Below are 27,390 nucleotides of genomic sequence, written 5' to 3' on the forward strand. Positions count from 1 at the left end.
TTGTCTCACATTTTGAATAGCTGGTCTTCAGCTGAAGAAATGCTGTTTTTTTCAGTGAAAGAATTTTATGTTCAGTTAAACTTTTCATAATGCAGAAATAATTTTTAAATCAGTTTCAATCTTCCCTTTATTTTGTGAAGAGACAAACCTCACCTGTTTTTCCTCAGCAAGTGTACCACTTTGGCCCTGCTGGAGGCTCACAAATGGATAGGTGGCTGGGGGTAGCAGCACCGTCAAGTGGCTGAAGCTTTGTCCTCAGCACCTGGCTCATCAACCTGGACCTGCTAATGGGCATGTCACTACCCTCAGGTGACCTGCCCACATCCTAACTTCAGAGAGCCTGCTTAGGGTACAGCTCTCCAGGCGTTTATACTTAGATTATAAAAACATTTCCCAGGGAACCGGTAGCAGGTTCTTCATTTGAAAAGCTGGTAACCTTCTCCTTGCACAGACCTCAGGTACCTGCTGTGCCAGGTAGAAACCTGGTCGCTGTGTCAACTGGGGTGCTCTGATTGGCTCACCCCCAGGCCCTGTGCTATGGTAAGCAAGGTCAATAATAATCATGCTGATTGTGAGATCAACAACAGCAGAGTCAATCAAGCGTGCCCACCCTCGGACTATAAACCCAGCCTTTCTATATATACATAACATACTGCCACAGTAACTCCTCCTTATCAAAACAGTCAGTTGACTCTTTGTATAATCAAAGAATCGTTGAGGTTGGAAAATACCTCTAAGATCATTTAGTCTAACCCTTAACTTGATACTGCCAAGCCCACCACAAAACCATGGCCCCAAGTGCCTCATCTACACATCTTTTTAATACCTCCAGGGATGGGGACTTCACCACGTCCTGGGCAGTCTGTTCCAGTGCTTGACAACTTTTCAATGAATCTAGCAGTTAAGCATTCATCAATGAGTTTCAAATCAGCCATCTGACATTTCTTGATATACATGAAGGGCACAAGTTTTCACTTCAGAAGGGCAACTTGCATAAAATCTCTGCTCATCTTGAGGAAATCATTGATATCCACTGCTCTTCCTTGCTGGAGTTCAGCCATGGGCAGCTTTCCTTCTTCTCCACCTCTACTTTTCTGGTTCGATTTCTCCACTTAGACCCTGGCAATACAGTCTCTGGTTCAGATGCTATCTGATGAGCAGATCCTTTGAAACAAGTGGAAATGAGAGAGCCAGAATCTCTCTTTAATTTGAAGACATTTTGAAATATAATCATTCAGTAAGACATTAAAGGCAGAAAGGGAATTTCCCTGAACAGTCTTGGTGTGATTGGGGCTGCTAGCATAACTCCAGGGAAGCCCACAGCACAAAAAAGATTAAGTTCAACATTTAAATGCATTTCATCTGCTTCACATATAATAAATGTTTCTCTAGCCCATTTGCTGGGTAAAGTGCTAATTTCAGGGTCCCAGCTCTTGTTTTTTTTGTAAGCTTCACAGGAAAGAGGAAAATGGAGGAGACCAGGCACCCTGAGGAGAACAAGGGTTTTAAAGTTTTTTATCCTCTCAAAAAAAAGCATCAGGAATCTAGGACACAGTAGACCATTATTCAGAAAATGCTGCCACTGTAAACAGGTGCCAGCTGGATGCATCGCGATCTAGTGTGTAAATCAATCTGACTAGTGACTCTTAGCAAAGCTTTTGCCCAATGGACCAGGACAGCTCCTTTGTAGCAACAGAAGGAAAGGTTTTCTGTACCCTAGCAGGCACAGAGTAGGTAATGAAGTACGATATTTCTGGCACCTGCTGTTTGTTTTTCGGTTGGGTTTTGGGGTTATTTTGTTTTTTCCTCTAACTATTCTGCATGCATGCATCTAAACTCTGCGTAGCTCATACATGTAGTAAAAATGATGGCATCCTCCTGCCCAGGTAATTGTGCAGCATATTTAGAAAAGCACCACTACAAATCAGACTCATTTTCTTTTTCCTGTCAGTTTTGGAGAAAGGGACTTTGATCATTCTCCAGCTCCCAAAGAATTTGGTTTGGTTCTTAAAAAGACACTTTCCTTGGCTAAAATTGTCAGCCTAAGCTCTAAATTCTTGGGGAAGAAAATATACCAGCTTTTCTGAAAGACTTGCTGCTACAATCTTAAACTTCAAAGACCCCTGAACACTCTTTCTCTTCTCACAGGCAAAACAACCAGCCCACGCACAGGTCAGTCAGGCCACTGCACTTCACTGACTTTTTACTTTCCTCCTACATTCTAACAAGTTGGTACTTCTTTCTAAAGACCACACTTCTCAAATTAGTCAGGGGATGAATTAATTTATCAGTCTGAAGGGGTGGGAAATAGCAAAGGCTGCACCTACTGATTCAGCCTCAGTTGTGGTATTTGTCATACTAATGGACAAAGAGCATCTTCTGCTTCCCATCAATGCTATTCGTGTCTGCTGGGAAGTGACTGATCAGAGAGAGATGACTGAAAAAGAACAGAAAGACATAAATGCATTCTTATTAATTTCTTCTTAAAGCCAGTTCAGATGCAGTTTTTCATTTCCATTGTTTAGAGTAATTTAAAAAGTTTCAGTTATTTTATTACTGTATCAGATGCACTTCCCAGGAGAAATTTCCCTAGAAGGCACCCAAAGGCAGAATTCCTAAAATCAATTTGCAATGCCACTTTTGTTATACCATGGTATAGGTCTGTGTTTTGGTTTGTTGTGGGGTTTTTTGTTTGTTTGTTTTTTGTTTTGTTTTTGGGTTTTTGTTTTTGTTTGGTTTTTTGTTTTGTTTTTGTTTTTTTCTGAGAAGCATAAGAAAGAGCAGCAGTCTTTCCTAGTTCATTGGAGTTTGTTTGGTGGTGGGGTTTTTTTTCCTTTTTTTTTTTTTTTCCTGATAAGGCTACTGGAAATTGGAAATCTTGTCTTTAATTTTCTTGGCTGCTTCTCAGGTGGCTGAGGAAAGTGAATGGCAGCCCAGCTGACACTCAAAGAAGAAAGGCTGTGCCTTTAATGGAAGTGTTTTCATCTACCTTTGTTAGGAGACAGCACAAAAAAGTATCATTTAAAGGTGTTTTTGAGGGAGAAAAAGAGTAATTAAAGAATTTTGAGTGTAGGCTAATTCAAGCATTTTTCATCTTGCTTTTGTTACATGAAAAGACTAATGCAATAAAAGAACACATTAATTCACTTAGTGAATGTCCCCATTCTTTAACATGACTCTATGCTGCTTTACAGAGAGCAACCAAGGTAAGGGTCTTTCTGGGTATGGCAGAGACAACAGAGTAGTGTGGAAAGTAGAAGCTCTGGCACAAAAAGGCTCTCCTCCCTTCAAGGGCAGCAAGCTCACAGTCCCACTGCCAAGACATAACACAAAAGGGCAGCATATGTGTGACAGCTTGCACAGATTAGACAAAAGTTTGTAAAGTGATTCTACTTTGGAGGGTAGAAGGTGCCCAGAAGAATGCTCTGACTCCTTACCAGCAATCTTTCTTTTGAACTCTCTGCTCTTCTGCTCGTAGGGACAGAAGGTGATGTACTGGTAAAAATGAAATTGTTACCAGTGTACTATTATTCCAACTTTTTATAGGAAAACAGTCTTTAATTAAATAAGCAAGTAAATCAGCCTACTCTTATATGCTCTTCTCAAGAGTAAATAAAATTAATAAACTAGAGGCTTGGAAGAAAAACCTTCTTTTAAAGGTATGAGATCTGCAACTACTTCTGAAACAAATAGCGTCATTGGCCATTAGAGATAGAAACCTGGATTAGGTGGTTCAGGAGAATGATCCAGCCTGCTAATTTCCTTCATTCTTATGTTTTATGTACACTAGTTTTCTTCAACACAATGGCCCAAGCTGAAAACTCAACTGTGTTCAAGGCTTCCATGAGCTTCTGAGTATTTGGGTGTGGAGGTTTGCTGTGGTCATCAGTAGGGGCTTACCACCACCACATATCTTCACAGGTCTTGGTTTCAATCACAACTACAAGCAGAAGTTCCAAAATAGCCCAAAAAAGGAAGTTCCCCAAGTTGTTTTTAAAATCAGGAAGTAGAAGGATGCTACTAAAGCCTCCAGAGCTAATACAAATGCTAGTCTCATTCACAGGGTATGCCATTCTTACTGAATGCTTCTGTAACTCAGACTTTTTGGGCTCCCCCATCCTTGAGTATATTTTAAAGACAATGTAAGGAGACTGTGTTTAGCTGTTCAGAAAACCACAGCCCTGAGGATCAGACTGCAATGAAGAAGCCTTCAGATTAAGTGTTACCTGGGGATTTGCTCTGCAGACACCACAACACTGTCAGCACAGAGAAAGGGCAGGATAGTCCCCTAAATGGACATTGTATGGCTCAGAACTATTATTGATGTGAATTATAAGTGTAGTCTGCAAATCTGCCCGGGATGTCCCTGTTTTTTCCTCCAAGTAGAAATGACAGAAAGAATCATGTAAGCACACAAACACTGCCTACCTGTGTATATGGATGTCTGCATTTGTTGGGATTGATCTTGCTAGTTTTTTCCTTACACAGTACACTTTTTTCAGGAAATAAAGATAATAATATTCAGAGAGAGTCTGGCCAGCCTCCTCAAAATGCAGGTTTTCTTGGTCAGCTTGGGATAATTTAGAATACCATCAGCTCAGAGCAGTGGCTCGGAGGTTGTCTGTTACAGTTGCTGTGCATCCAGTGTTGTGTGATAGCCATGGAACACCTTCCTAAGGCTGGGAGCACTGTCTGCACTTCCCAGCACAGAGTACTCAGGCTGATGGCAGCTGGTGTCCTGAGAACCAGTTAGAGCTCCCTGACCTTCCTCCTTGCCCTGGGAGTTGGGGGTCTGGCTTCAACATCTTCCAGGTTAGAAAATATTTGCAAAAGGTTTAGTTTCGTACTCTGAAAAGAAGGATTTGTTTATTTGATCGCTTTTGCTCTGCTCTGATGATGCCTCATACTGCAAAGGAAAGAAGAATCATGGAGAGGTCTGTGAGCTGGCTGGCAGTGGTCCTGGGGACCAGCCAGGAGCTGGGGAGATCTGGAGAAGAATGAAGCTACCTCGGGTCATGTCTTTCTCACCTTGCCTTGCAAAACCCATATTCTTCACCTGACTTTTGTCCTGGAAGTGGGGAGGATGGCAGAGGTGCTGCTGTTCTAACATTGCAATGAAATGAGGCTCTCATCTGACGGGACACTGAGGCACCTCAGGAGCATGGCCAGACACAGAATGTGCCCCAGTGACTTGGACTGATAAATGACATTCAGCATATTTAAAGTGCAATCTAGATAAGTGTCAGTGTTATGTCACAGAAGAGTTATTTGTATTTATGCTGATGGATATAGGCGTTAGTGTGTGTGTGTGTGTGTGTGTGTTTGAGTTTCTGAAGGTCTACAAAGGAAGTCATCTGTGAGAGGTTGAAATCCCCCAAGAGAAAAATGTGAAAAAAAAAATAGCTTGAAGACACCCACAGGTGGTATTGACAAATAACTGTTTCCCGGGGTTCCGAGAGAATTTTTGTCTTGTTTTGGGCTGACTGAAGGCTAGTTAGTGAGGCATGATTGTGACAACCATTGTTCTCTGTGTTACCAAATAATCTGAAACCTTTATCTGACTTTTTCAAGCGTATTGTGGTTTGTAAGCACAAACCTAAGTCAGTCAGCTGCTGTGAGGCTGATAGAAGCAATGGTCATCTCAGCACTGGGGAAGACCCAGTGAGGCAATGATGACTAGCATGTCCCAGAAAACAGAGAATTCTGGTCATGGGAATGAACAGTTCAGCAAATTTCTCAAACAACAAAATGCACACAGGTGCTTTCAAGAGAATAACACAAGTCAAACTATGTCACTTGACTGGCAACAAAGTCAAGAGCTCATTAAAAAGAAGTTGACTGTATCTGTGTTGTAGAAACCTTTCATGCTTGCATCTGAGTTGTAGAAAACTTTCATGCTTGCACAACAAGCCACTAAGTGTTGAGGCAAGAGACTGACCAGCTGTCACAGATCTTATGATGCTGTCTGTCACGTGAACCAGTTTTGCAGAGAAAATCCCTCTGATGTGCCTTTGAGACAGTTACTCAGCAGATCAGCTGCCATGGCCCTGGTGGAAGGCTTTCTATGCCCCTCACTTTGTATCATTCTAAATGCTTAAACCTTTGCTCTCAGGAGTCTCTAGCAGCCTTAATGAGACAAATGGGCAGAAACCCCAGTCTCAGCAAGGCGAACCTGGGTAAACTCTTACGTTTCTGTACTCTCTTGTAGACTGTTGCAAGCCTAAAAGTTATTATAACTGGTCAGATTAAAGGGACTGTTTTGTCCCTGCTTGCTTGTTAGTTCATTGCATGGAAGCAGACCCCACTTGTAGTTTTATCAGCCTCCTACACGCAAACCTCTCAGAACCTGCCAGTTCCTCTCTGAGGAGGAGGATGGTGTGAAGAAATGTCACCAGTGATTACTTTTTGAGTGCACAGTGGGCTGGAACATCCTCTCACTGGCACCTGCTATTATGTAGCCTTCACAGGAGGCCCTTGCTGACATGTGCAGTCCCATCTGCTGGTCTGCCTCTGCTCTCACTCCTTTTTTTGCCTGCTTTCTACTTGGTCTGGAGGCATAAACCCAGCTCCTGTCCTGGGAGTGTTTTGCACCCTGTGCCCTGGGCAAAGCTGAAGATCTGGACCCAGCTTAGGGCATCTCCAATGGCATGGCGGGCTAAAGCAGCTATTACAAAACCACCAGGAGAAATGAGACATGGGAATCCCAGGCTTCTTTTGTGATAAGAGGCATGAGAATGGTATGGACTCATGCTGCTGAAGGGAGCCTAGGCAGGTAAATGAAATGTACTTCAGGGCATAAAAGAGCAGAATGAGAGCTTCTGCTGGGAAGAAGAGTTTAAGAGCAAGGTACTACTGTTGCATACTGTGAGCAGTATGGGTGGAAGGAAAAGGGTGGCATTATTTCCTATTTGTCTTTGACAACATTTGGTACTTTCTACCCCCCCATAAGCTTAGTGGGTATGAAGAAAATAATGCAAGGGTATTTGTATCACTCTGTCTTCAGGCCCCTTCTACAGAGAGCTGCAGTCAGCAGGTACTTCAAAGGTTTGTTACTAGCTGCTCTTCAATTGAAGTGGAACTATTCCTGGAGGCGTTGAGAGAAGTGTGAGCATACATGCACTCTCCCATAGGATAGCTGGTCAGTAGGATTGAGGTTAGCCAGCATTAATGGGGTGAGGCTCAGTGACAACTGGGGAGTCTGTAGTACAAATTAGCCATGACGTGTGTAGCTGCCACTGTCCATAATCAGACAATACACTAGGATGGCTTCTTGGTTTTCTCCATTCTGTTATTGTTGTGTATTATATGGGAAGATCCCAACACCTCCTGAATTCCTGCAAGATCTTAATGGGATTTGTATTTTACACTTTCCAGTTTAACACTGTTCATGAAAGAAAATTATGCCTTCCTCTTTTTCCTGGGGTCATGTGTATCCTTTTTTTAACACAAGGTTTGTGGAGAAGGAATGGTTCCTGCCTATGCACAAGATTATTAGCATGCTAAAGTCCTGTTAAAGGCTTATACACATGGTACCATGGTGAGGATGTGCCAAAGGATATCAATGATTCAGTGCCCACTTACACTAAAGGATATTGCACTAAAGGAACATCTCACTGTGGCCCCATAAGTTAGTCCAAGGCAGAGTTCATTCAGAACAGCTCCTCTAGGGACACAATGAAATCTCTTCATTCATAAGATTTTGGCTGGAACTAGATCTTTGAATCATACTCATTTTTTTAGAGACGAATCATTGACTGAAAGCACAATTTAGAGCAATTCATCTCTGAATTCCAGCTTTGCAATGTTTTTGTGACATATTTCTGTGACAACTCAAATCAAAACCTAGATGCTGAGCCACATCCCTTTTCTCTCTGTGTCCCCAGACCTAGAATTCCAGGCAAGCACAATCTTCTGTATTATCTGGTGCAGTCCAGGTCATGGTTATATGTTTTTACCATCTATTTTCTATAGAGATGATTTGGGGGCTGCATCAGGTAGACTCCCTGTACCTTTCACTGGTACTGAAAATAAAAAGGATCAAATGGAAAGCACTGCCTAAATGCAGGTTAGTTTTATCTCAGCCATAGTTAGTGCATAGTAGTCATGAAGAAAAGCAAACTGCAAGGAGTAATACCTCATGCTGCTGAAGCCTGCCTGACCTCTCTCTGGCAGTAACCTCATCCAAAATTTGCCAAGGCAGTTAGATTCTCAGCTCCCATTTTAATTCAGGGTGAGTGAGTGATTAAAAAGGCAATAGGTCCCTAAGTATCTTTGATGATCTGGTCTTTGGCTCCACTTCCTCACCAGAGCCCCCAATGGTAACTCCCCAGCTCAAGGGTGACCACAGCCGCCAAGGCCAGCTCCAGCCTGCTCCCACTGGGATGGAGCAGAAGCTGTGAAAAAGGAGATAAAATCCCACCAGTGGGCACATGCTGTTTTCATGCCCTCTTCTCTTGCAAGGAGCAGGGACTAGGATGATACCCATACCATACAAAGTGCTCAGATGTGTATCATTGTGAAACCCTCATTCTGTGGTTCCTAGTGGAAATTGCCCATTTTGAGAACAGAAGTTTTACTAAAAATGATAGATTTTTCATGACAGCAGGCTTTTATAAGTGCTCTCTCATACAGCCACAATCCAAAAACAGAGGCCTGGGATTTTTTCCCATTTTCTGTGGAAATTTATCCCTGTTTAATTTTGAACACTATCTGAACAGAATGGTGGTATTTTATACTTGGGATGCCTGGAGAGCCAGGCTGTAGGAATGGGGCCCTATTTGGTTATTCCTACACAGGTACAGAAACAGCCACACAAACCACTGTGAGAGAAGGCAGTTTTGGCGGGAAAATTCATTCTGCAAGACTGGTGGCATCTTGCACATTGAGAAAAAGAGAACAAACAAAAACTGAATTTTGAGGAACTAAAACTGGGATCTGCTAAGCAATTGTAAAGAATAAAAAAGAGAAGGAAGAGAGAAGAACAACCAGTGTCTGACTGTAATTTCCTTTTAATGAATTATCTCTGTGTAAGAAATTAGGCAACTACTTTCAAGCTGGTGAAGCTTTTTGATTTTTTTTTTCAGTAAGTACAACATCATCCAGCATTTAGAAACTAAACTGGAAAATACAGGCAGGTTTTTTTTTCTAATTTTCATTAAAATCACCTTATCTATGCAGAAAACTGGCCAAACCACAGCCAAATTTCTTTAAGGTAAGCCAAGAAAAAAACCACAGGTTGACCAAAGAGAGGATATTGTTCCCATTTGTTATTGGATTCTTCTCCTGCTCTTAAAAATAAGCAATCTGTGGGGTATAAAATGGGCCTCTGTCTCTTGACCAGGTACTCCAGTGTACTGAAAATGAAAGAGCAGAATTTCAAGCTCTGAAGTGATACATTAGCCGAAATGCAATGATTTTCATTGGTTCATGATAAGAGTAGAGGAAAGGAACAAACCTACTAATTATAAGGGTAAAGCAGTGATTTCTGCCTTGGTACCAAAAGTATTTAGTCCATCCTCCAGCCCAGCATGTTCAACTAAGCACTTGTCTATGCATTTTTCAGCCAAGTGATGAACTGAATCAAATACTTTGGCATACTGAACATCTCAACATTCACACAGATGATGTCACAGTGGTGGAGTGTTCACTGGCTTGTCATTGGGATATACAGCAAGTAGTCAACCTCCATCCATCCATCCATCCATCCATCCATCCATCCATCCATCCATCCATCCAGTCACCATCCCTGTGATTTTTTTGAAGATTAAATACAAAGTTTATGAAATTGGCAGCTACCTCTTACCTTCAGCACTTCTTCTATGTTGAATATATAAGGCAAGGACCTTCGTAGGAGATTGAAGATATAAAGTTGCAATTACTTCAGTGCCATGTAGCTATTCCCAAGCTCACATTGAAGGAAGCAATTCCTCATAGAGCATGTAGACATCAGGTGCCACCTTTTCCACTATCAACCTGATGACGAAAGCATAGCCTCTGCTGTGACCATGCTGGAGCCCCCGTGTCAGATTATTTGCCAGAGGCCAGGCAAAGAGAGGGCAGTTCATGCTCAGAAATGTTTCTAATTACACAATCTAGATAAAATGGCTGGTTCAGCCACCATATTGAATGTCTATTTCATTGGCACATGATAACATGTTGTCACATTTTCATCTATTATCCTGACGATAAGCTTCATGCTTAAAATAAATGTGTATGTGCCATGACCAGAAGGTGACTGCTGCATTCTGATGTGGCAAGTAGAACTGCAAAGACCTTGGAGGGACAAGCTCTTGTCCCAAAAAATAATGCCCAGAAAAAAAAGTATTTCTCTCATGGGTGATGCACTTCAAAACATGCTTTCATTTGTCAAAGGTTTGCCAGTAGGGCTAAAATTAAGGTCTTCTCTTTGCTGTGCAGTGCATAGGAGGCAGGAGAGGCCATAGCTTCTGAACTCTTTACAGGCTTCTCCTGTATGTACCAGTTTTCACAAAAGATATCAAAGCACCTAATGCAGTTCAGTGACCTTTTATTTTCAGCAATTATTAATAAGAAACTGGCAGAAAGGGGAGGCCGAAAGAAAGCAGGCTATCTTTCAGATGTTGTATGGAAAATCAAAGGTCTAACTGAAGCATCTCCCAGAGTTCACCCACAAAATCCCAACACGAAGATACAATTGCAGTCTTTGGTTAGTCTGAAAATTCCCTAATAGGGGGATTACTGTGTTGTAGCTTGTTTACATTCATGGGTTGATTACTGAGTGCTGAGTAAGCATGTTCCATTGTTAAAGTAATGACTTTTTCTGTGCTTGTGACGTTCATTAGGACTGTTCCTTTAAAGCCAGAATGAAAATATTATCTGCATTGTTTATTCATGTCAGTTTCACAGTTATGACAGGTTTATGTTGCAGCACACTCTCATCCAAAGAAAACTGTGGGAATATTTGGTTCTGGAAGCAAATAGAACCAGGGAGGAGGGAGGAGGAACAACCACTGGGACATAAGAAAGGCCTCCCAGGCTCCTCTTCCAGCAATCTGGCTCTCCTAAAACAGACCAGACAGTGTCAATTACTAGGATATGTTGTATCTTCAAGCATTGGTTTGCTGAGTATAGCACTGGAGGTGTTAATGTAATGATTCCAAGAGGTTGAATTTGAAAGATAAACTCTGGAGATTTTTGTATAATGCAATGATAGCCACTTTGCCCTGCCACATAGTAAATGGAAGAAGAACTCCCTGACACATGTATCATCATCTTCAATTTGGCATAACTTAGAGGATAATGAGTGTTCATGTTTATTCTCTGAATACTAAGTTTTATTAAGTTACACAAGAAAAAGATCAGTTCACAGTGTTGCACAAGCAGAACTAAGACTCTGTAGCAAATATGGTCTTTGCCTTACACAAATGTTACGGCAGTTGCTGAACTGTACATCTTTTGGCTTAGCATTTTCAGATCTTTTGGTGCCTAAAGGAAAGAGGATTCCATCTTTTTTTTGAAAAGACTCTTCTTGAGGTACTTCAGGGGTATCTGATATTTTCTTAACAAGTAGCTGATCAATAGAACCAGTAAAATTCAGAGCATTTCTTCTCAACTTGTCCTGAGAGTGAAGACAGGCATTTATTTTCAGACCTGAGGAATGGTTTTGTAGCTGTATCATTTGGCCTGGTTAAAGATATATCCTCCTCTCACAAAATTTCTTGCTATTTCTCAGTAGGGCAGTTTCTGACTGTAAGAACACACACAGGTACTGCTTTCAGAGAAAAAAAAAATCCCAAAGAAACATCCTCTGCTAAGTGGGAGAAAAGGTAAAGCTCAAACAAAGCACAAACAAACCTTTAAAAGGAAGTGGAAACGGAGAACACATTCTTCCTTTCAAGCCTCCACCATCACTGAACAGGGAAATTGACATTGTGGCATGCAGGGGACCTTCTCTACATACTCTACATACTCCTTAATGTCATCTCTGTGCAGTCGCACCAGGACTGAAAGCAAAAGCAGGGTCCAGAGCAGTCACACACAGGCAGTGGGTAAAGGCACTGTAACAGCACCTGGTTTGCACGTCAGCAGCATAAATTAATGGCTGACTTTGCAGGAATGCAGGCCTGAAGGGAACAGCCTGACCTTCAAGCTGGGCCCTCTCCAGCAATGGGTCAAACAGCTGAACTCAGAAGCTTTTTGTCTTCCTCTGCCCCCACTCTCCCAAGGGGGAGATACCAGCTCCTGCTTGCCCTGCAGGGTGGGAATTTCTCCCTTTTTCCTGGCCTGGAAGTGTCACTGTACTTTTGCAAATGTGAAGCTGAGGACCTGGCTGCCCTGGCTCTGGCTGTGGCAGCCCTCAGTGCCCTCCCATTGTGCTGGTTGGAGCTGGTGCCTGAGGCCAGCCTGGCCTGCCCTGTGGGCACCTCCACTCCCTGCACATCCCTTCCTCCCAGAGACCTCGTGATGCCCTGCATCAGGAGGCAGAGCCCGTGCCATGAAAGCATTTGCTCTCAGAAATCCTCATAAGGTAGTCATGCTTTAAAATGGGATAGCAGTACAGAAGTGGAGTGTTTTAAATAAACACTAACGGGACAGCTGTTGCTAGTAGCAACAATATGGCAATCACCAGCTAATATGGAGATGTTTGTTTCAAATTTATCATCTTGAGTTTGATGGGTGGCCAAAACTTCACAGAACATTTTATTTTGCAGTGTGTGGATGTGCAAGGACACGGACAGCACATGACAACAAATAATCCTTTCGAAGCATGGGGTCAAATGTGCTCAGGGGAGTTCAGCTGTAGTTAGCAGAGTTGTCCCTGGAAAGATTTGCTTTGCCTGACACTGCTTTTGCCCGGAGAATGGAATCTAGATGTGCGCTCGTGAAAGTTCCTATTCTTGGTGAATTTAGTGGTGTTGAGGACCTGGTTACTGGCAGTTGTACTTATTACTTAGGAAGCAGGTGACAACACATGAATGACAAACTCACAAGGGCAAAACAATCATGAAGAGTTTGGGGATGTTCCCATCAAACCCCTGGGGCTCAGAGGAAGCCAGCTGGAGAGAAATGATGGGCAAAATCCAACTGCTTCAGGTTGTTTCTCCTGGGCACCTGTGGTGACAGCTGTGTTCATGGCATTTGCAATGCCTGGAGCAGCTCCCAGGCTGCCAGGGCAGTGGTAAAGTCTTGCATTGACGAGCCTGCCTTTCTTTTCTAGTTTTTGTATCAACACAACACACGTACAATGAGACCCCAAATTACACTTTGGCCAGGTTTTCTTGGTCTTATTCCAGACTGGCTCCTAGGCCAGTGCCAGTCTACAGATCATATTTAATGTGAAAGTGAGATGACTTATGCCTGAAAAATCACATGCAAGTTAGAATTCAATGTCAAATCTAGGTTCTTTTTTGTGTCCCTTAATTCACATTTTGACATCTGAGATAATTTTGATTGAAATTCAATGCAAAACAGAAGGTGCAGAAACAAGAGATATACAAGCCTACATTAAAAAAAAAAACTAAAAAACCCCATTCGAGTTAATCCTGAAAAGCAAAATCAAGATTCGCACCACTCTGTATTCAGTAAGAAGCATAATCGGTCCCTGACGGCAAATGAGCTTGGCAAAAAGTCCCATCTCATTTTCTGACTTGCAAATGAAGAACATAAAGAGGCAAATTAAGTGAAAAACCTGGTGGAGTAACAAAAAAAAAGTAAGCATCTCACTTTTCAATATTGTTTGAGTACCTTCAACCAGAAATTTTGAAAAGAACAGATTTCAGACTGAATTACACATGTTCTCTACTATTTTCATGTAAGTAAGCAAAAGTTTAGATCTGCGTCTGCTCAGTCAGAAGCGATGGGCAACTTCAATTCCCTGATTCCTTTGGGCTAGTCACCTCAGGGAACCAAAGGAATTAGTAATTCCCAAGTGCCACAGAGATACAGTAGCAAGCTGAATGCAGACTCAGCCAAACAGCAGCACAGACCCTTTGGAAAAATGGCCCATATGCACCTGCCCTCCACAACTGAAAAAGCATCCACTGGACTCAGTCACCTAAGGATGAATAAAAATCTTTAGAGCTGCCAACTTAGTCTTGGGGGAAGCACCCATGAAAGAATAAACAAACCATACTGCAAAGCAAATGCAACCAAAGTGGTGTCATGGGAAGGGCATAAAATACACCGTCCTGTGTTTATAGTGTTATTTTTGATTTGTAACTTTTTTCCATGCAATAGTAGCACAGTGTGTAGAAGGGTGATGCAATCTAACCCACACTGCAATCTAACCTTGGTATCTAATTTAGGATAGAAATCAGCTGAACAGAGCTGGGAAAAACTGACAGTGCATTTCACTTTCCAAAGGCAGATTTAGCATGAGCCCAGACTCTACTTGACTAAACCTGTAGGAGTTCAGCACCCCCTGGGTTGATGGTTCTTGTTCTGAATTGTTACAGGTAGGAAGCAGAGACTGGTCTGATCAAAGGTCTGTCTGATCTCTTTTCTGTGATCAAACCTGAACCATGCCTATGCATCCCACAACAGACTTTGGAGAATGGTAGGAAATCGGAGCTGCCTTCAGAAAGCATCTATAAATGTGGGCTATTTCCAGGAATCCACTTGCCACCTTGTTCTTTGAGTTCATGGACAGCTTGTACAGAGCTTTCCCTTCCAAAAAACAACCAACCCAACAGCTTTTCTGAGTTTGGCACAACTGCTTTCCTTATTTTGGTAAATGTTCCTGTTGTTCCCTGGGGAGACTGCAGCTGTGGCAGTGAAGACAAAACTGGAATACAATCCCTTTTCCACACGGAGAGGCACTGATGAAGGCTCTTTCTGCTGTATATGGGCTTGAAAGGATCCCTGCTCCAGGCTCATTCCACTGTATCCTTCTCACAGCTCCTGCTGCCTCCTTGCTGGTATAACAGGGCAAAGGCGAGTTCCAGGATTCATTAACACACTCCCTCCTTCCTAAAAGCCATGCTGTCAAGCATTTGCAAAAGTAATAGAAATAAACAAAAATGATCTGTAGCTGGGGTTTTCCCATTTGTGGTCAGATAAGGAGAGAAGGAAACAGTCTCCAGTCACAGCAGATTTTTTCTTTATTTCTTTTTTCACTGTCAACTCCTGACTTCTTTCTCATGCCAATTGATGTTACTCTTTCATTGCTATGGTCTAAAGTCCCTCACATAGCCACAGTGTAATTGTAGAGAAGAAAAGAGGAGAAAATGCCTAGCTTGACTGGAGCTCACACAAAGGGGAAAATCACCAAAACCCACCATTGGTCCATGTTTGCAGCAAGTGCTATATAAGCCCTCCCTCCAAACACTGGTTGGGCAGAGGGCTTGGGAGTGGACCACAAAAGCAGCAATGGTCTTGGGGGAGAAAGGGGCTGGCTGGGATCAAGGGAAGCACGCATCAAACTAATGTCTTGGCTTCTATAAGGAAAATGCTTCACATCTCAAGGGGCAAATACAGACCTTAAGAGGGCTGGATCCACCCGGGCTTGTCTGCTCTGCAGGACCTCCCTGCTCCTGCTTTCTTTCCAGTGAATGTAAAACACTTCAGCAGAACTGAAGGGAGCATCCTGGTGTACAGCAGGGGAAGAACTTCTACACAAGCTAGTCCTTCAAAATCCTTGCAAATCCACTGCCTCTCCCAAGCCCTGATCTTTGTGTAAACATCCAGTGTTTTTGAAGGACAGTGCGTTCACTTAGTCAGGGATTGATTGGGAGAAACACATTGACTGCAAACAACTCCAGGTGTACCCCAGCCACCTGCCATCTGTTCTCCTTGCCCCAGGGCAGTGGCTGGGGTACAACAAACACATTGCTCTGATGCATCGTGGTGTAAGATCTGTACCAAGCTGAGGGAGGAGTGGACCACAGCAAAAGTTTCAAGTCTGCAAAGCAGAACTGGGAGGTAGAGATGGAATCAGCCTCCTCAGGGAGAGAAGTTGTTCATATAAGGGAACTTAACTTGTAAACATCTCATATGACAGACCTTTTCTGTTAATATTCAGGGTGGAGACTAGCTTTGGGGCCTACACCTGTGTTACCTTTTCCATGCTGAAGGAGAAGCTGTGAAGCTGCTCTGGCAAGTAGGTGTGAGAGCAGCTCTTCTGACCCTGGAAGCCTGCACACAGCTCTGTGGTGTTTGGCAGGAATCAGCATGTGCTTGCTTACTGCTTTTCACAAAACCAGCCAAGATTCCCTCTGTGTTGCCATACAATTACTCTGCCAAACCATAGCATTTTAGGATCCCTGCTTATTTGTAATAAAATAGGTTGCTTTAAAGTAATTTTGGCATGATTTAAGTGTTTGTGATATACACCATAAAAGAGCTACTAAATAAAGAATTATATCAGGAAGGTAAAAATATAAAATTGTTTTTCATATGGGCAGGCAGGCCTATACACACACCTTCCATATACAACAACCAGTATATCCCCATGACTGTGAATGGATAAGAACTAATTGGATAGAGATACAGCAGTGTGTGCCAGTCTGGTGATGTGCTATCAATACATCACCTATTACCATATCTTCCCCTGGGAAACTCAAAGCCCAGTGCCCTGTGCCAGAGCTGTAATCCAAGCTTGTGGCCTGGCTAAGCACCACACATTAAACTCACATTTTCTTCACAAGTCACACATTTTCCAGATCAACCCCATGTCTTAATCATGAAACAGACTGAGCTCAGCAATACACCTGTGCAGAGGGCTGGAAGTGAGGGGAAGGCAGAATTGAACTGCATAGGTTCCCCTCTGAGGTATCCCCTCTGAGATACTTAACAGACAGGTATGTTTGGATATACATTTAACAGATGTAATGAAAAATAAGTGTTTCTTGTTGAGGAATCCCACTGAAACTATCAGCAGTGGTGCTGCAGCTGCCAAGGAGCCTAAAAAGAAATTCTCAGGAGAAACTGATGTAGGATGACAATATTTCTGCAAGCATGTGCAGCAGCCCATGGAATTTAGTTGGGAAATTACCAATGTCATGGGATTGATAATTAACAAAAAAATCAGCTAGAGCAGTGAGGAAAAAATCAGTGATAAATGGACAGGGCTGCAGACAAATTGATTGAGATTGCTCTAAGTTTAAGTCCTAAACAAGTCACCAGACCATTTCCACTACAGTAGCATGGAAATGATGGGCCTCAGGAGGACTTAAAAGGTGACCTACAGCAACTCCTCGCACAGAAAGAGTGCAAGTCTCCATTTTCTCTTCTGGACATATCTCTGTCGAACCTAAAGTGAATTTTGTGCTTTGGATTTCTGCTAGAGTCAAAGAGAGATCACCTTTCTGTTCTTTTCCTGTTCTGTCTGAAACAGGGTCAGAACTACACTGGCCGGATCTGATGTGGTTACACAAAGAACGCCTTTAAGGGTGAATTCAGCAGCAGATGTAGCCATTACGTGCATCTGCAAAACACTGTGCGAAGACAGCCCCATCCTCTGCACATGTGAAATAGAGCATCCACAAGGGAAGCAGCAGAAAGGCCACAGTTTCACAAGTGTGCTTTCCACCTAAATCCACTACTGAAGAATTCCCAACCCTGATTCTCAGCCTTAACTCCTCCTTGTCATAAAATCAGTAGACTGGCACCCAGAACAGGATTGTAATTTGCCTCAGTCAGTAAATCAGTAGAAATAATATAATATATTTAACATCAAATCTTAATGAATTTTCATAATGGACTGGTAGAGTGAGTGCTTAATTCCTGATATGCCAAATTTGGGGGCAGTCAGCAACAGAATGATACAGGTCAAGCAGAGGTAGATTTTTCCTCGGTTTTTTTCTCTCTTTGGTTGAATTAAATTTTAATATGTGCACACAAATATGTCTTGTTAAGATTTCTTTTCAACAAGACTTTTAAATTACATATTGTTATACATTACTAAATTACTACATAACACCACTTTGTCTATTGATGTCCAGTACCTAGATTCTCAAGAATTACTTAGTACTGACAAAATGTGTGTCTACATCTGCTTGTAGACAGCAAACTGTTTCAATTAGCTTAAAAAAATTATAAAGAAACATTTCTCTGAATCTTGTCTATTCCACTGCCTCGTTGTTCTTAGTGTAGCTTGATCTGGCAGTGCGTTTTTAAACTGCCAAATCTAATGTCTCTAAGCAAAGGACAGACTGTACCCACTGCCCTTTAATGGTAAAGAGAAGCTGCCCACACTGCAGCCCCCTCTGCACATCTCACCTCACGCTGGTGATGATAGCTGGAACCTTTACCTGGCAAGCATCTCATCTTTTCCATCCATAACAGCTACCAGAGTTTCTTTTTTTTCTTTAAGGGGGGGAAAACCCAAAAAAGTATCTCCTCTAAAAGGAAAGAGGAAGCCAGAAATTTGGTAGTGTCTCGGTCCTGCCCCATGATGCTTCTTCCTGCCTGTGAATTTCCACCTGCCCCCTCTGCATATATAAGGCAGCACACGTGGTATGCACTGTTTAGTCGCCTGCCTCTATCCAAAGGATTAGTAGCAGTGGGGAGTGATGCTGTTTCTCCTTTCCTCTGCAGTTCACGGGAGGTGAAGGAGCTCTGGCTGGATTCACTTCTTGGGTAAGTACTGCCTTTGAAAAAATCTGTGGCATCACAGTTGAAATCAGTGGAGAGCTTCAGATGCAGCTGCACAGAGATGTACAAAAAAGTACATGGGGGAGAGGTACACGCACTAAGCGTAGCTCATGGGCAGAGCTGACAGAGTTGCTCAGCCTTGGGTGTGCAGATTAATGACCATACATAGCTGTCATCACTTGCTCACTTTTTGCATGGATTAAAATGAAAAGCTGCTTTTATTTTGTTTGAATCAGGAGGCAGACAGGCAGCAGGGCTGAATGCCCTTCCGGAGAAGGGCTTTATAGTTTCCTTGTGTGGGAGATCTTGCTGGTTCAGGATCATACATGCTAGATTGGCTTGCAGAGGAGAAAGCCAAGAAGGGTGCAGTTTTACAAGACTCTTTGTCCGTTTGTGTTCAACAAACAGGCAAACAAAAGGACTGAAGGAAACCAGACTGTCCAGAGCTCCTCCAATCAAACTCCTAATGAAAGTGTTAAGCAGCTGTAATACTGTGAGTATCTGAATTATTTCAGCTCTGTCAACATAATGACTTTGAAAAGCTCTGATTTGCAAACCATAGGATTCAGTTACTCACTCAGTGTCTTTGTTTTCTTGCCTAGTCAAAGACACTAAATGCTGGGAACATGGAGGGTCTGATTGAGTGCCAGACAGAGGTAAGCAGCCTTTACATTTTCCTGGATCCTTCTTGGGTACTGGTGTGAGATACCTTAGCAAAGTAGGGGTGACTCCTCCAGTAGCTGCTGGCTGCCTACCCTCACCCAGGAGTTGGCAGAACTCTTCAAAGGCAGCTCTCTGCCGCACTGAGCAGAGGGAGCAGAGCATTTCTGTGGGCAGTCTGTGCATTCCCTTGGCTCACCAGGAGCTTTGCTCAGGGATCTTGAAGGCTTCAAAGCCATCAAGGCTCCCCAGAGGAGTTTGGGAGGAAATTTCCAGTGCTGGGGAGGACACAAAAAAGGAGGCTATGGTTTCTCTGGATCAAAAGCACAGCTTGAAAGAGCGCAGGGTTGTGACCTGCTGGCACAACTGGGGCATGTGGCTGCAGAGTTTAACACAGACCCCTTTACCAGGCAGGGATACACTGTCAGTCCTGGGCTGAGGCACCTCTTTAGCAGGTGTTGGGCTTGTCTGGTTATTCCCGAGAGCCTCCCCAGATTTCTGAGGAGGTGCAGCAAGTTGCTGGTGGCTCTCACTTCCGTGGCATCTCTGTAACCCTAACATGCTTTTTGCAGGCTGATGCCAAGAAATGTCCCCTGTCAGCCCTAGCCGATACTGAAGACAGACTTTGCCTCTCCAACGGTGAGTTTCAAAAACAAACCGAGGAACTGCCTTCTTAAATAACGCTTGCAAGCTGGCACTTGTGCAAAACCACCCGAAACTGCCTGCTCCCCCTCCTGGAGAGCAAGCCACAGTTCCCATCCAGGAGAGGGCTTAAGCCCTGGAGTGCCACTCATTTGCAAGTTACTTCTTTCCTATATGCTCAGTGGCAGAGGTGACAGTGCTGAGTGCCAGAGGTCTTGTGTTCCCATTCCCTGGTCCTCAGAGCCAGGTTTCATTGTGTTCCCTGGTAGCAATGGGAAGTAAATGTGTTTCTTTCTCACTCAAGCATTGCCTTTGAGGTGTGGCACTGCAAGTGAGTACTGACTACTGTACCAGATGTTGCACACCAGAGCAAATAAACCCTCTTGGCAGCAGCACCAGCACTTGTTTTTTCTCACCATGCAAAACCTCAGCAGCTGTAAACAACCCAGAGCAGACCATTAACAGGGCAGGGTCAGTTTTGGAGCAGACAGTCATATCAGACCAGTTTTCAGAAGTATCAGAAGCTAATATTTTAAATTCCGCTATAATGTTAGGTGACTTTCTCAAAAATTTTAAACCACTACCTACCTAGAGCTTATGCTAAGTCACCAAGAGAGGTCCTGAGAATTTGTTATCTGGGTAAGACAACTTCATTTTGGAGTAGAACGTATGACATTTATTGTAAATTTGCAGAAGGCAAATCCCTTAGAAATCTTTCTCGCGAAAGGTTCCTTTTCTCACAGTTTGTGAAAGGGGAAAAAAAGGCGCACCCCACTCCAATACAACTATCCTCTTCAAATTCCTGGCCTTCCTCTTTTATGAAGCAGATGCAAAACCCATGCTAAGAGATTTCTAACCGTGAAGCCAGTGGGCTCTTACTCTGATGCTCCCATCCTCTGGAGCAAGTATCATGTTCCACTGGCTGGGGGGCAAGCACTAGCTCTAGGAGCATTGTCATTAGAGCTGGCTCCAGAGCTGGCAGAGCTCATTTCAGGCTGTGAAAGAGGTCAAAAACTAGAAGCCCCTCCTTCTACTCTTGCCCTAAGGCAGGGGCACAACCAGACCATGTAGTGAAAATTGTCATTGCTGCCTCAGAGTTATCAGAGAAACTACTGCAATATCAAAAAATCTCTATAAATGTTGTTATTTCTGTGTCTTGTATGTTCCCACTCTCTAAGAAGAAACAGCAACTAGAATGTAAAAAACACCCAACCCAAAACAGGAAAGGTGGTGGCCTTAGGGGTATGGCCACAGTTATACAGTTTAGGCAGTTGTTTCCCTAGTAACCGCTTAGTTGTCTCTCAGTTTCCTCCAGTTTGGTTTGTTTCAACATACATCTCTGCACTGCACACAGATGAAAGACCACAAAGTGTTCTGTTTTTTGTTTTTTAATTTTAAATTGATCTTTTGTTTTCCTTTTACTTGCAGCAGATGGAACAAAGAAAAGAAAGAAGGTGATATCACAGTCATTTACTCTGAGACAAAGCCTTACCAAAAGAAATTCCTCAGGACAGCTAGACTTGGGTGCCAAAGTCACTCTGTTTGGCCATCCTCTGGCAGTTATATGTGGGGAAGATGACACACTGCCCCAGCCAGTTCAGGTAAGGAGGTACCATTATAGTGGAACTGTTTACAAAGGCCTGGAGTGTCAGGAGAAGGGGAAAATGGCTTCAAACTGACAGAGAGCAGGGTTAGACTGGACATTGGGAAGAAATTCTTGGCTGTGAGGGTAATGAGGTCACCCAGAGAAGCTGTGGATGCCCCATCCCTAGAAGTGTTCCAGGCCTGGTTGGATGGGACTTGGAGCAACCGGGTCTAGTAGAAGGTGTCCCTGCCTATGGCAGGGGGTTGGAATGAGATGATCTTTAAGGTCCCTTTCAGCCCAAAAATTCTGTGATACCTCTGACTTAAGTGTGAGGCAGGATACCCAGTACTTCTGCTGGATCATCCAAGAGATGATGCTGGTGTTTCCCAACACACACCCCCCTGATAAGCTTAGGGCCCATCCCAGATGTAGAAGGAGTCAGGTCTGAGGGTTTTGTCCAGCTCACTCAGCTTTCACTGGAAGTAACTTGGAGTGTAGAGAACCCAGGAATGAAATATCTGCTTCTTAATACAATCATCTGTGATTTTAAATAAATAATTTAAATAAATCTTTCAGCGCCATAAACTTCCAAGGATTTCTGTATTTCCATGAAAAACAAATGTTCAGCTGTGGACTGTCACAAAAAAAATACCTAAACAATAACTTCTAAATAAAAATGGTCTTGTAACAGTTCTTCCACTGAATTGGCTTTCCCACTAGACATGCATTTGTCTCTACTAAGTAATATTTGCCTGGCTTGTGAGAGAGGGGATGTGAACTAAGATTTAAGCCATCCCTTGCTTCCTTCTAGAAGTAAGCAAGGATGACTCCACTGAAGATAGTGGAATTCATTAGTTCAAAAAGAAGGTGGATTAAGGGAAAATCAAGACTACTTCCCATGTATTGTACTTGGAGCAAGAACTAGATACTGAACTAATCAGAGTACAGTGCACCTCTAGATAATTTTTCTTCTATTTCTAAAGAAATCTTCACCTGCTAACTTCCTTCATCCACGTAACCGTTCTTCCATTCCTGTCTGATTTTTTCCCTGCAGGATCTCCTAGCCATATTGTATATGAAAGGACCTTTTACTGAAGGGATATTCAGGAAAACTGCCAGTGAGAAAGCACGAAAGGAGTTGAAGGAGGACCTAAACAAAGGCGGGAATGTTGATCTGAAAAGCAAATCTGTGCACCTGCTGGCAGTGGTTTTGAAGGTAAGTAATTCTGAGCTACACTGGTAGAAGGACATTGCTAATATGCACAGGCCCAATCCAGTGCTCTGAGCTGATCTGGGGGAGGGGGGGGTCTTGGCTAAAGCCAGAACTTAGCCAGACTGAATTCTTCAAGCTTAGGAAAGTTTGGCCTTTTCTACCAGATTGTCAGTCCTACTTGTTGGGCTGCTGATTTCCTGAGGAAACTCACTTTGTCCTCTTGCTCAGCATCCTCCCAGGGAGCAATAGTGAAATTTGTGAGTGAAGGAAAAACAACTGAAAGCTGGATGCTGTTACTACACAAGTGCAAGTGCTCTTGTGCATTGTACTGCTCTGTCAGTGCTGATGGTCGGGTAGCTCAAGTCAACCTGCCTGTAAGAGAGCCCAGGTGACTGTAATACTCTCTCTGTGCTCAGGGATAGTGTCCAAACTTCATCTAAATCTCTTGGCCTTGCAGGACTTTCTTCGAAATATTCCCTCCAAACTCCTATCAGCTGACCTCTATGAGAAATGGATGGAAGCTCTAGAGAAGCCAAGCAAGCAAGAAAAAATTGAAGAATTGAAAGAGTAAGTTTTTCAACTAGGAAATTTTGCAACCAGTGCAATGTAATGGAGTGACTGGTAGAGGCCAACAGTGTCTTTTGAAATCAAGAATCTCACTTAAAAGCCTGTCATTTGTATCAGCTTGCTATTGCTCCATGGGGTTTGGTTTAGAGGGCTCCAGCAGCAGCACTTCCTGAAGTTGCTTCAGATTGCTTTATGAAACCACCCATGCAGGAACAGAGCAGAGGCTGCAGTGCCTCAGCTAACACAGTCACGGTGCTGTGGGACAGGCACTGACACGGAGCCTCCACATCTGCTGGGGGTGAGGTCTGGCACATGGAGACCACCACCGTGTTTTGCTCTTCAGGAACAGCAGGTGTGGGGGCTGACTGGGGGTGCTTTGAAAGCCCCACAGCACAACTATAGGCATTGGGAAGCCTCCAGTGACGTCTCTTGGCAGCATTCTATCTATTCCAGGTCATGTGTTGTTCAATGTTGCCTTTCCATCAAGACCTTGTAATTCAAGGTGTCATAATTAACCCCACACTCAGCTGCAGTTGGGGATTTCTGAAAGATACAGAGAGCACACACATGCCCTTTCTGGAGGAAGTGGTGTCGCTCTCAGTCTAATTGAGACTTGCTCAAATTGAGAAGCAGAGGCCACTGCACCATCAACTAACGTGACATTTTGTTTGTGTTCACGCAGGGTGGCTGACAAGCTGCCGAGACCAAACCTCGTCTTGCTCAAGCTCTTGCTCTCTCTGCTCCACCACATCAGCCAAAATGCCGAGACCAACAGGATGGACTCCAGCAACCTGGCCATCTGCATTGGCCCAAATATGCTGAGCCCAGGGACGGACAGCGCGCTCCCGCTGGAAGTGCAGAAGGAGATGAATGACAAGGTGCGCTGAACTGACCGAGCAGCAGCTCCCTCTGGGGCGATTTAGAGCCATCCATAGGGATCCATCCCACTGCCATTGCAGCAGCTGAACAGAACAGCACCCTGGGCCTTGGGGGTGCCCCTCAGCTCAGGTGTCCCTCAGCCTGCGATGGGATGGGCCAGGCTGCCCCTCACCTCGCCTCCTCTGAGCAAAAGCAGCAGCTGCCCTGCTGCTGCCCCTAAAGTCACAGCACAGCTCCTGCAGACTTTGCGTGTGGAGGGCAAGGGGCACCCGTGGCCATTGTCACCCCTGGGCCCTGGGGCAGCGAGGCCAAAGCTGTGGCTGATGGTGTTTTGTCTGTCTTGTCTGCAGCATCAGGCCTTATCCCCCATAGTGGATTCACCCTTGGACTTCAAGCCAGGGTTTTGGCAGAAGCCACCGTGCTCTGTCCTTCCTACAAAGATAGCAGGCAGGGTCAGGAAAGAATCTTCACTATGTCTTGACTGAAATGGGCTGTTTTCTGTGTGCAGGTGACAGTGTTGGTGGAGTTCCTCATAAACAACTGCTTGGAAATATTTGAGGGGGACATTGCCTTCCCTGCCTGTGCCTTGGCTGAGGAGTCACCAGAGCACACAGACAGCTCCACAGGTATGAGAAGGGACTGGGGATGTCACTGACTGGGGCTGCTGGGCCAAATTATTGAATTTGATATGTTAATATATCTGTGGAAACACAGAGGGTTCAAGATTGTTGAAGCCCTCTTCTGAACTCTGACTGTGTAGTTCTCTTTCATCCTCAGCTGGTCAGTGAAAACTAATGTCTGCTTTCTCCCCACAGAACAACTCTGTGCCGCGCATCAGAATGACTCTGCCTATGACAGCCCAGATCCTGAAGCAGAAGGCAGCCCCTGTACCCCTGAAATGGAGCAGGCCAAAGGGAGGAGTGCTATTGTGAGCAGAAAATGTCCAACAAATACCTCTGCCCCTTCCCTGACTAATTTCAGAAATGACATCAGCACAATGGACAGGAGGTACTCAGAGTCAGACCTGTCCTTCCAGAACTGCCTTGATGACACAATAAGGAAACAAAGGCTAAACAAAAGTGAAGACAATTTTCCAGTTCAGCAGAAACTGCTATGGATGGAGGCACTGGAGGAACGTCTTGCAGGCTTACCTTCACAATTATCAACTGACTCTCTACCCAAAACATCCTCCAGTTGCTCCCTGGAGAGCTCTGATGGCTCAGTTTTCACCAGCTCCCCTGTAGTTTCACCCTCTAGTCCCAAAAAAACCTTTTTAAATAGGCCTCAATCCTTTTCCACCAAGGCCACTGAAGACGGCAGTACACCTAGCAGAGAGATCAAAAAACATTCCATGTCATTCTCTTTTGCAAACCGCAGAAAAACACTAATAAAAACCCAGAGCTGGGGGCCTGGAAAACCCATGTTTTTTCAGAGGGACAGTTACACAAAGAAAGAAGATCAATTCTCCTGTAGAATTGTCCAGGAGGGCAGCTGTAATGATGACAAAGAATTGCCTGTGGAGTATCAGCAAAGGCCCCGTCTCAGGTCAGTTGATGAAGTGTTCAGAGAGGTAGACCAGAAAAACCCTAGAAGACCACCCTCTTATGAAGAAGCTGTTAAAAACTGCCTGGCCACTAAAGCTCCCTCCCAAAATCTCACAGTTCAGACTCTGAGATTAGCTACGTCAAACCAGGATGTTTTGCTGCCTTATCCATGCAGCCACAGTGCACAGGACACAGCATATATGGATCTGAGGCATCTACGCAGTGCCAGAGTTTCTGCAACAAAGGATTCTGACATGGAAACTGAAACTTTCAGCATCACTGTAGGAGTAAACTCCCGTGTGAATTTACCCGTGACCCCAGGAGTCTACCGGATGAGAGCCATGTCTGAGTCCTGTCAAAAGAACAAACTCGAATATGTGGCTCGGAGGTGCAGCCAGCCAGTTTTTGAGGTAGAGCAGATCCAGTATGCTAAGGAGTCCTACGTTTAAAAAGCCTGGCCTTCCTCTTTGCACTGTACAAAGTAAACATTGTAAAAATAGACATCTTGCTAATCATTTGTAGGATTTTACTTTCAACAGACAAAGAATAAGCTAGCTCTGCATGAACTTTTTTTTATGAAGTGTCAGTCAGCTTGACATGTCACATCCTTTCACCACAAGAGTTGTTGTTGGTGAAGACCTGTGTATCATTATGTAAAAATGTAAGTTAGTATGCTGTACATAACGTGTTGTGTGGGACGAGTTGTTAGCAGATGATAAACAGTGTTGTATTTGTTTTCCTCAAATGACAATTTCAAGGTTGGCAGGTCCAAAACCTGTCTCACCTTCTTTTTGTTTTCTGTATGGTCACAGACCCTGTACCATTTTTCATGTGTTTATGTGTGCCAGGCTGATGCAGTGCTTTGCTGATTTTGTGCATTAAATGTGGGCTGGCAGTTACCTTAATGGGGGAAGAGCTATTCTGTCATCTAGGTCACTTCAGCACTCTTCCATAAAGCCCCTGTACCTGCTGCCATTCCATCTTCCTGCTTGCTGGTGATAAGAATGATCTGACCACTAAGCAGCATAGTGTTATACGCTGAGCCTGGGGTTAGAGCCCTATGAGGTCATTATGGGAAAGTATGAAGTAACCCTCATGTGTCCTGAGGTGCTTTTAGACTAAATAAACTGGACAGGCAAAGAAAGGAAAAGCAAGAAAGGAAAAGCAAGAAAGAAAGCATGAAAGAAAAAAGAAAAAACCCTCAAAAACTCCTACAAGGAAATATTCTGGATTCCAGCTTTAAATAGTTATAGTTAATTGGAAAAAAAAAAGACAAAAAAGAAAATACTAGGTGGTGTCCTTATAAACTTGTAAAAATGACTGGAAGTGCAATGTGCTTTTATGGGTCAGCATCAACCAGAAGCAGGGAGACATTTTTCTCCTGTGTAACTTCACTACAATAAAACATTTTTCTGCATGAATGCTTAAGTGTCCATTGTCTGATTTTAAAATATCCAGGCCCTACTTGTACTGTACTTACTTTTCTACAGGTACTGCAGGTCTGCTTGAATGATGTAGCATAGCTGAGTAGCAGGAAGCAAAGTAAATGACCAGCAGTATCACTGCTATTGCTGTAAGAGGCTGCAGGCTAAAAATTCCTCTCTGACAGGAAAACAACTTATACTACCATGTACAAGCAGCTAAGCTGCAAAGAGGTGATGCTGCTCCAAAAGTGAAACACATTAAAAATGGCACACCATCTTCTCAGGAATTATGTTTTCCAGGTGTAG

The 27,390-nt window shown here is 43.6% G+C and overlaps 1 protein-coding gene across 7 annotated transcripts in view; it reads left to right on the forward strand.

The window, feature by feature from the left end:
• The window catches only part of LOC119699627 (T-cell activation Rho GTPase-activating protein-like), a 64,042-nt gene extending 36,959 nt beyond the window's left edge, over nucleotides 1-27,083 (forward strand). For 5 of the 7 annotated variants that reach the window (XM_038133411.1, XM_038133413.1, XM_038133414.1 and 2 more), the window contains 10 exons: nucleotides 18,514-18,555; nucleotides 18,979-19,063; nucleotides 19,173-19,226; nucleotides 19,803-19,869; nucleotides 21,301-21,473; nucleotides 22,512-22,673; nucleotides 23,128-23,237; nucleotides 23,920-24,115; nucleotides 24,625-24,742; nucleotides 24,932-27,083. In XM_038133411.1, coding sequence (XP_037989339.1) covers nucleotides 18,514-18,555; nucleotides 18,979-19,063; nucleotides 19,173-19,226; nucleotides 19,803-19,869; nucleotides 21,301-21,473; nucleotides 22,512-22,673; nucleotides 23,128-23,237; nucleotides 23,920-24,115; nucleotides 24,625-24,742; nucleotides 24,932-26,109 — 2,185 coding nt within the window. In that variant the 3' untranslated portion in view covers nucleotides 26,110-27,083. Of the gene's footprint in view, nucleotides 1-18,407; nucleotides 18,556-18,978; nucleotides 19,064-19,172; nucleotides 19,227-19,802; nucleotides 19,870-21,300; nucleotides 21,474-22,511; nucleotides 22,674-23,127; nucleotides 23,238-23,919; nucleotides 24,116-24,624; nucleotides 24,743-24,931 lie in introns of those variants that run through there. The other 2 variants (XM_038133409.1, XM_038133410.1) reach the window with 2 other exon arrangements.
• The last annotated feature ends 307 nt before the right edge of the window (nucleotides 27,084-27,390 follow it).

Source organism: Motacilla alba, chromosome 3 (genome assembly GCF_015832195.1).
Source record: "Motacilla alba alba isolate MOTALB_02 chromosome 3, Motacilla_alba_V1.0_pri, whole genome shotgun sequence".
Classification (NCBI taxonomy): domain Eukaryota; kingdom Metazoa; phylum Chordata; class Aves; order Passeriformes; family Motacillidae; genus Motacilla; species Motacilla alba.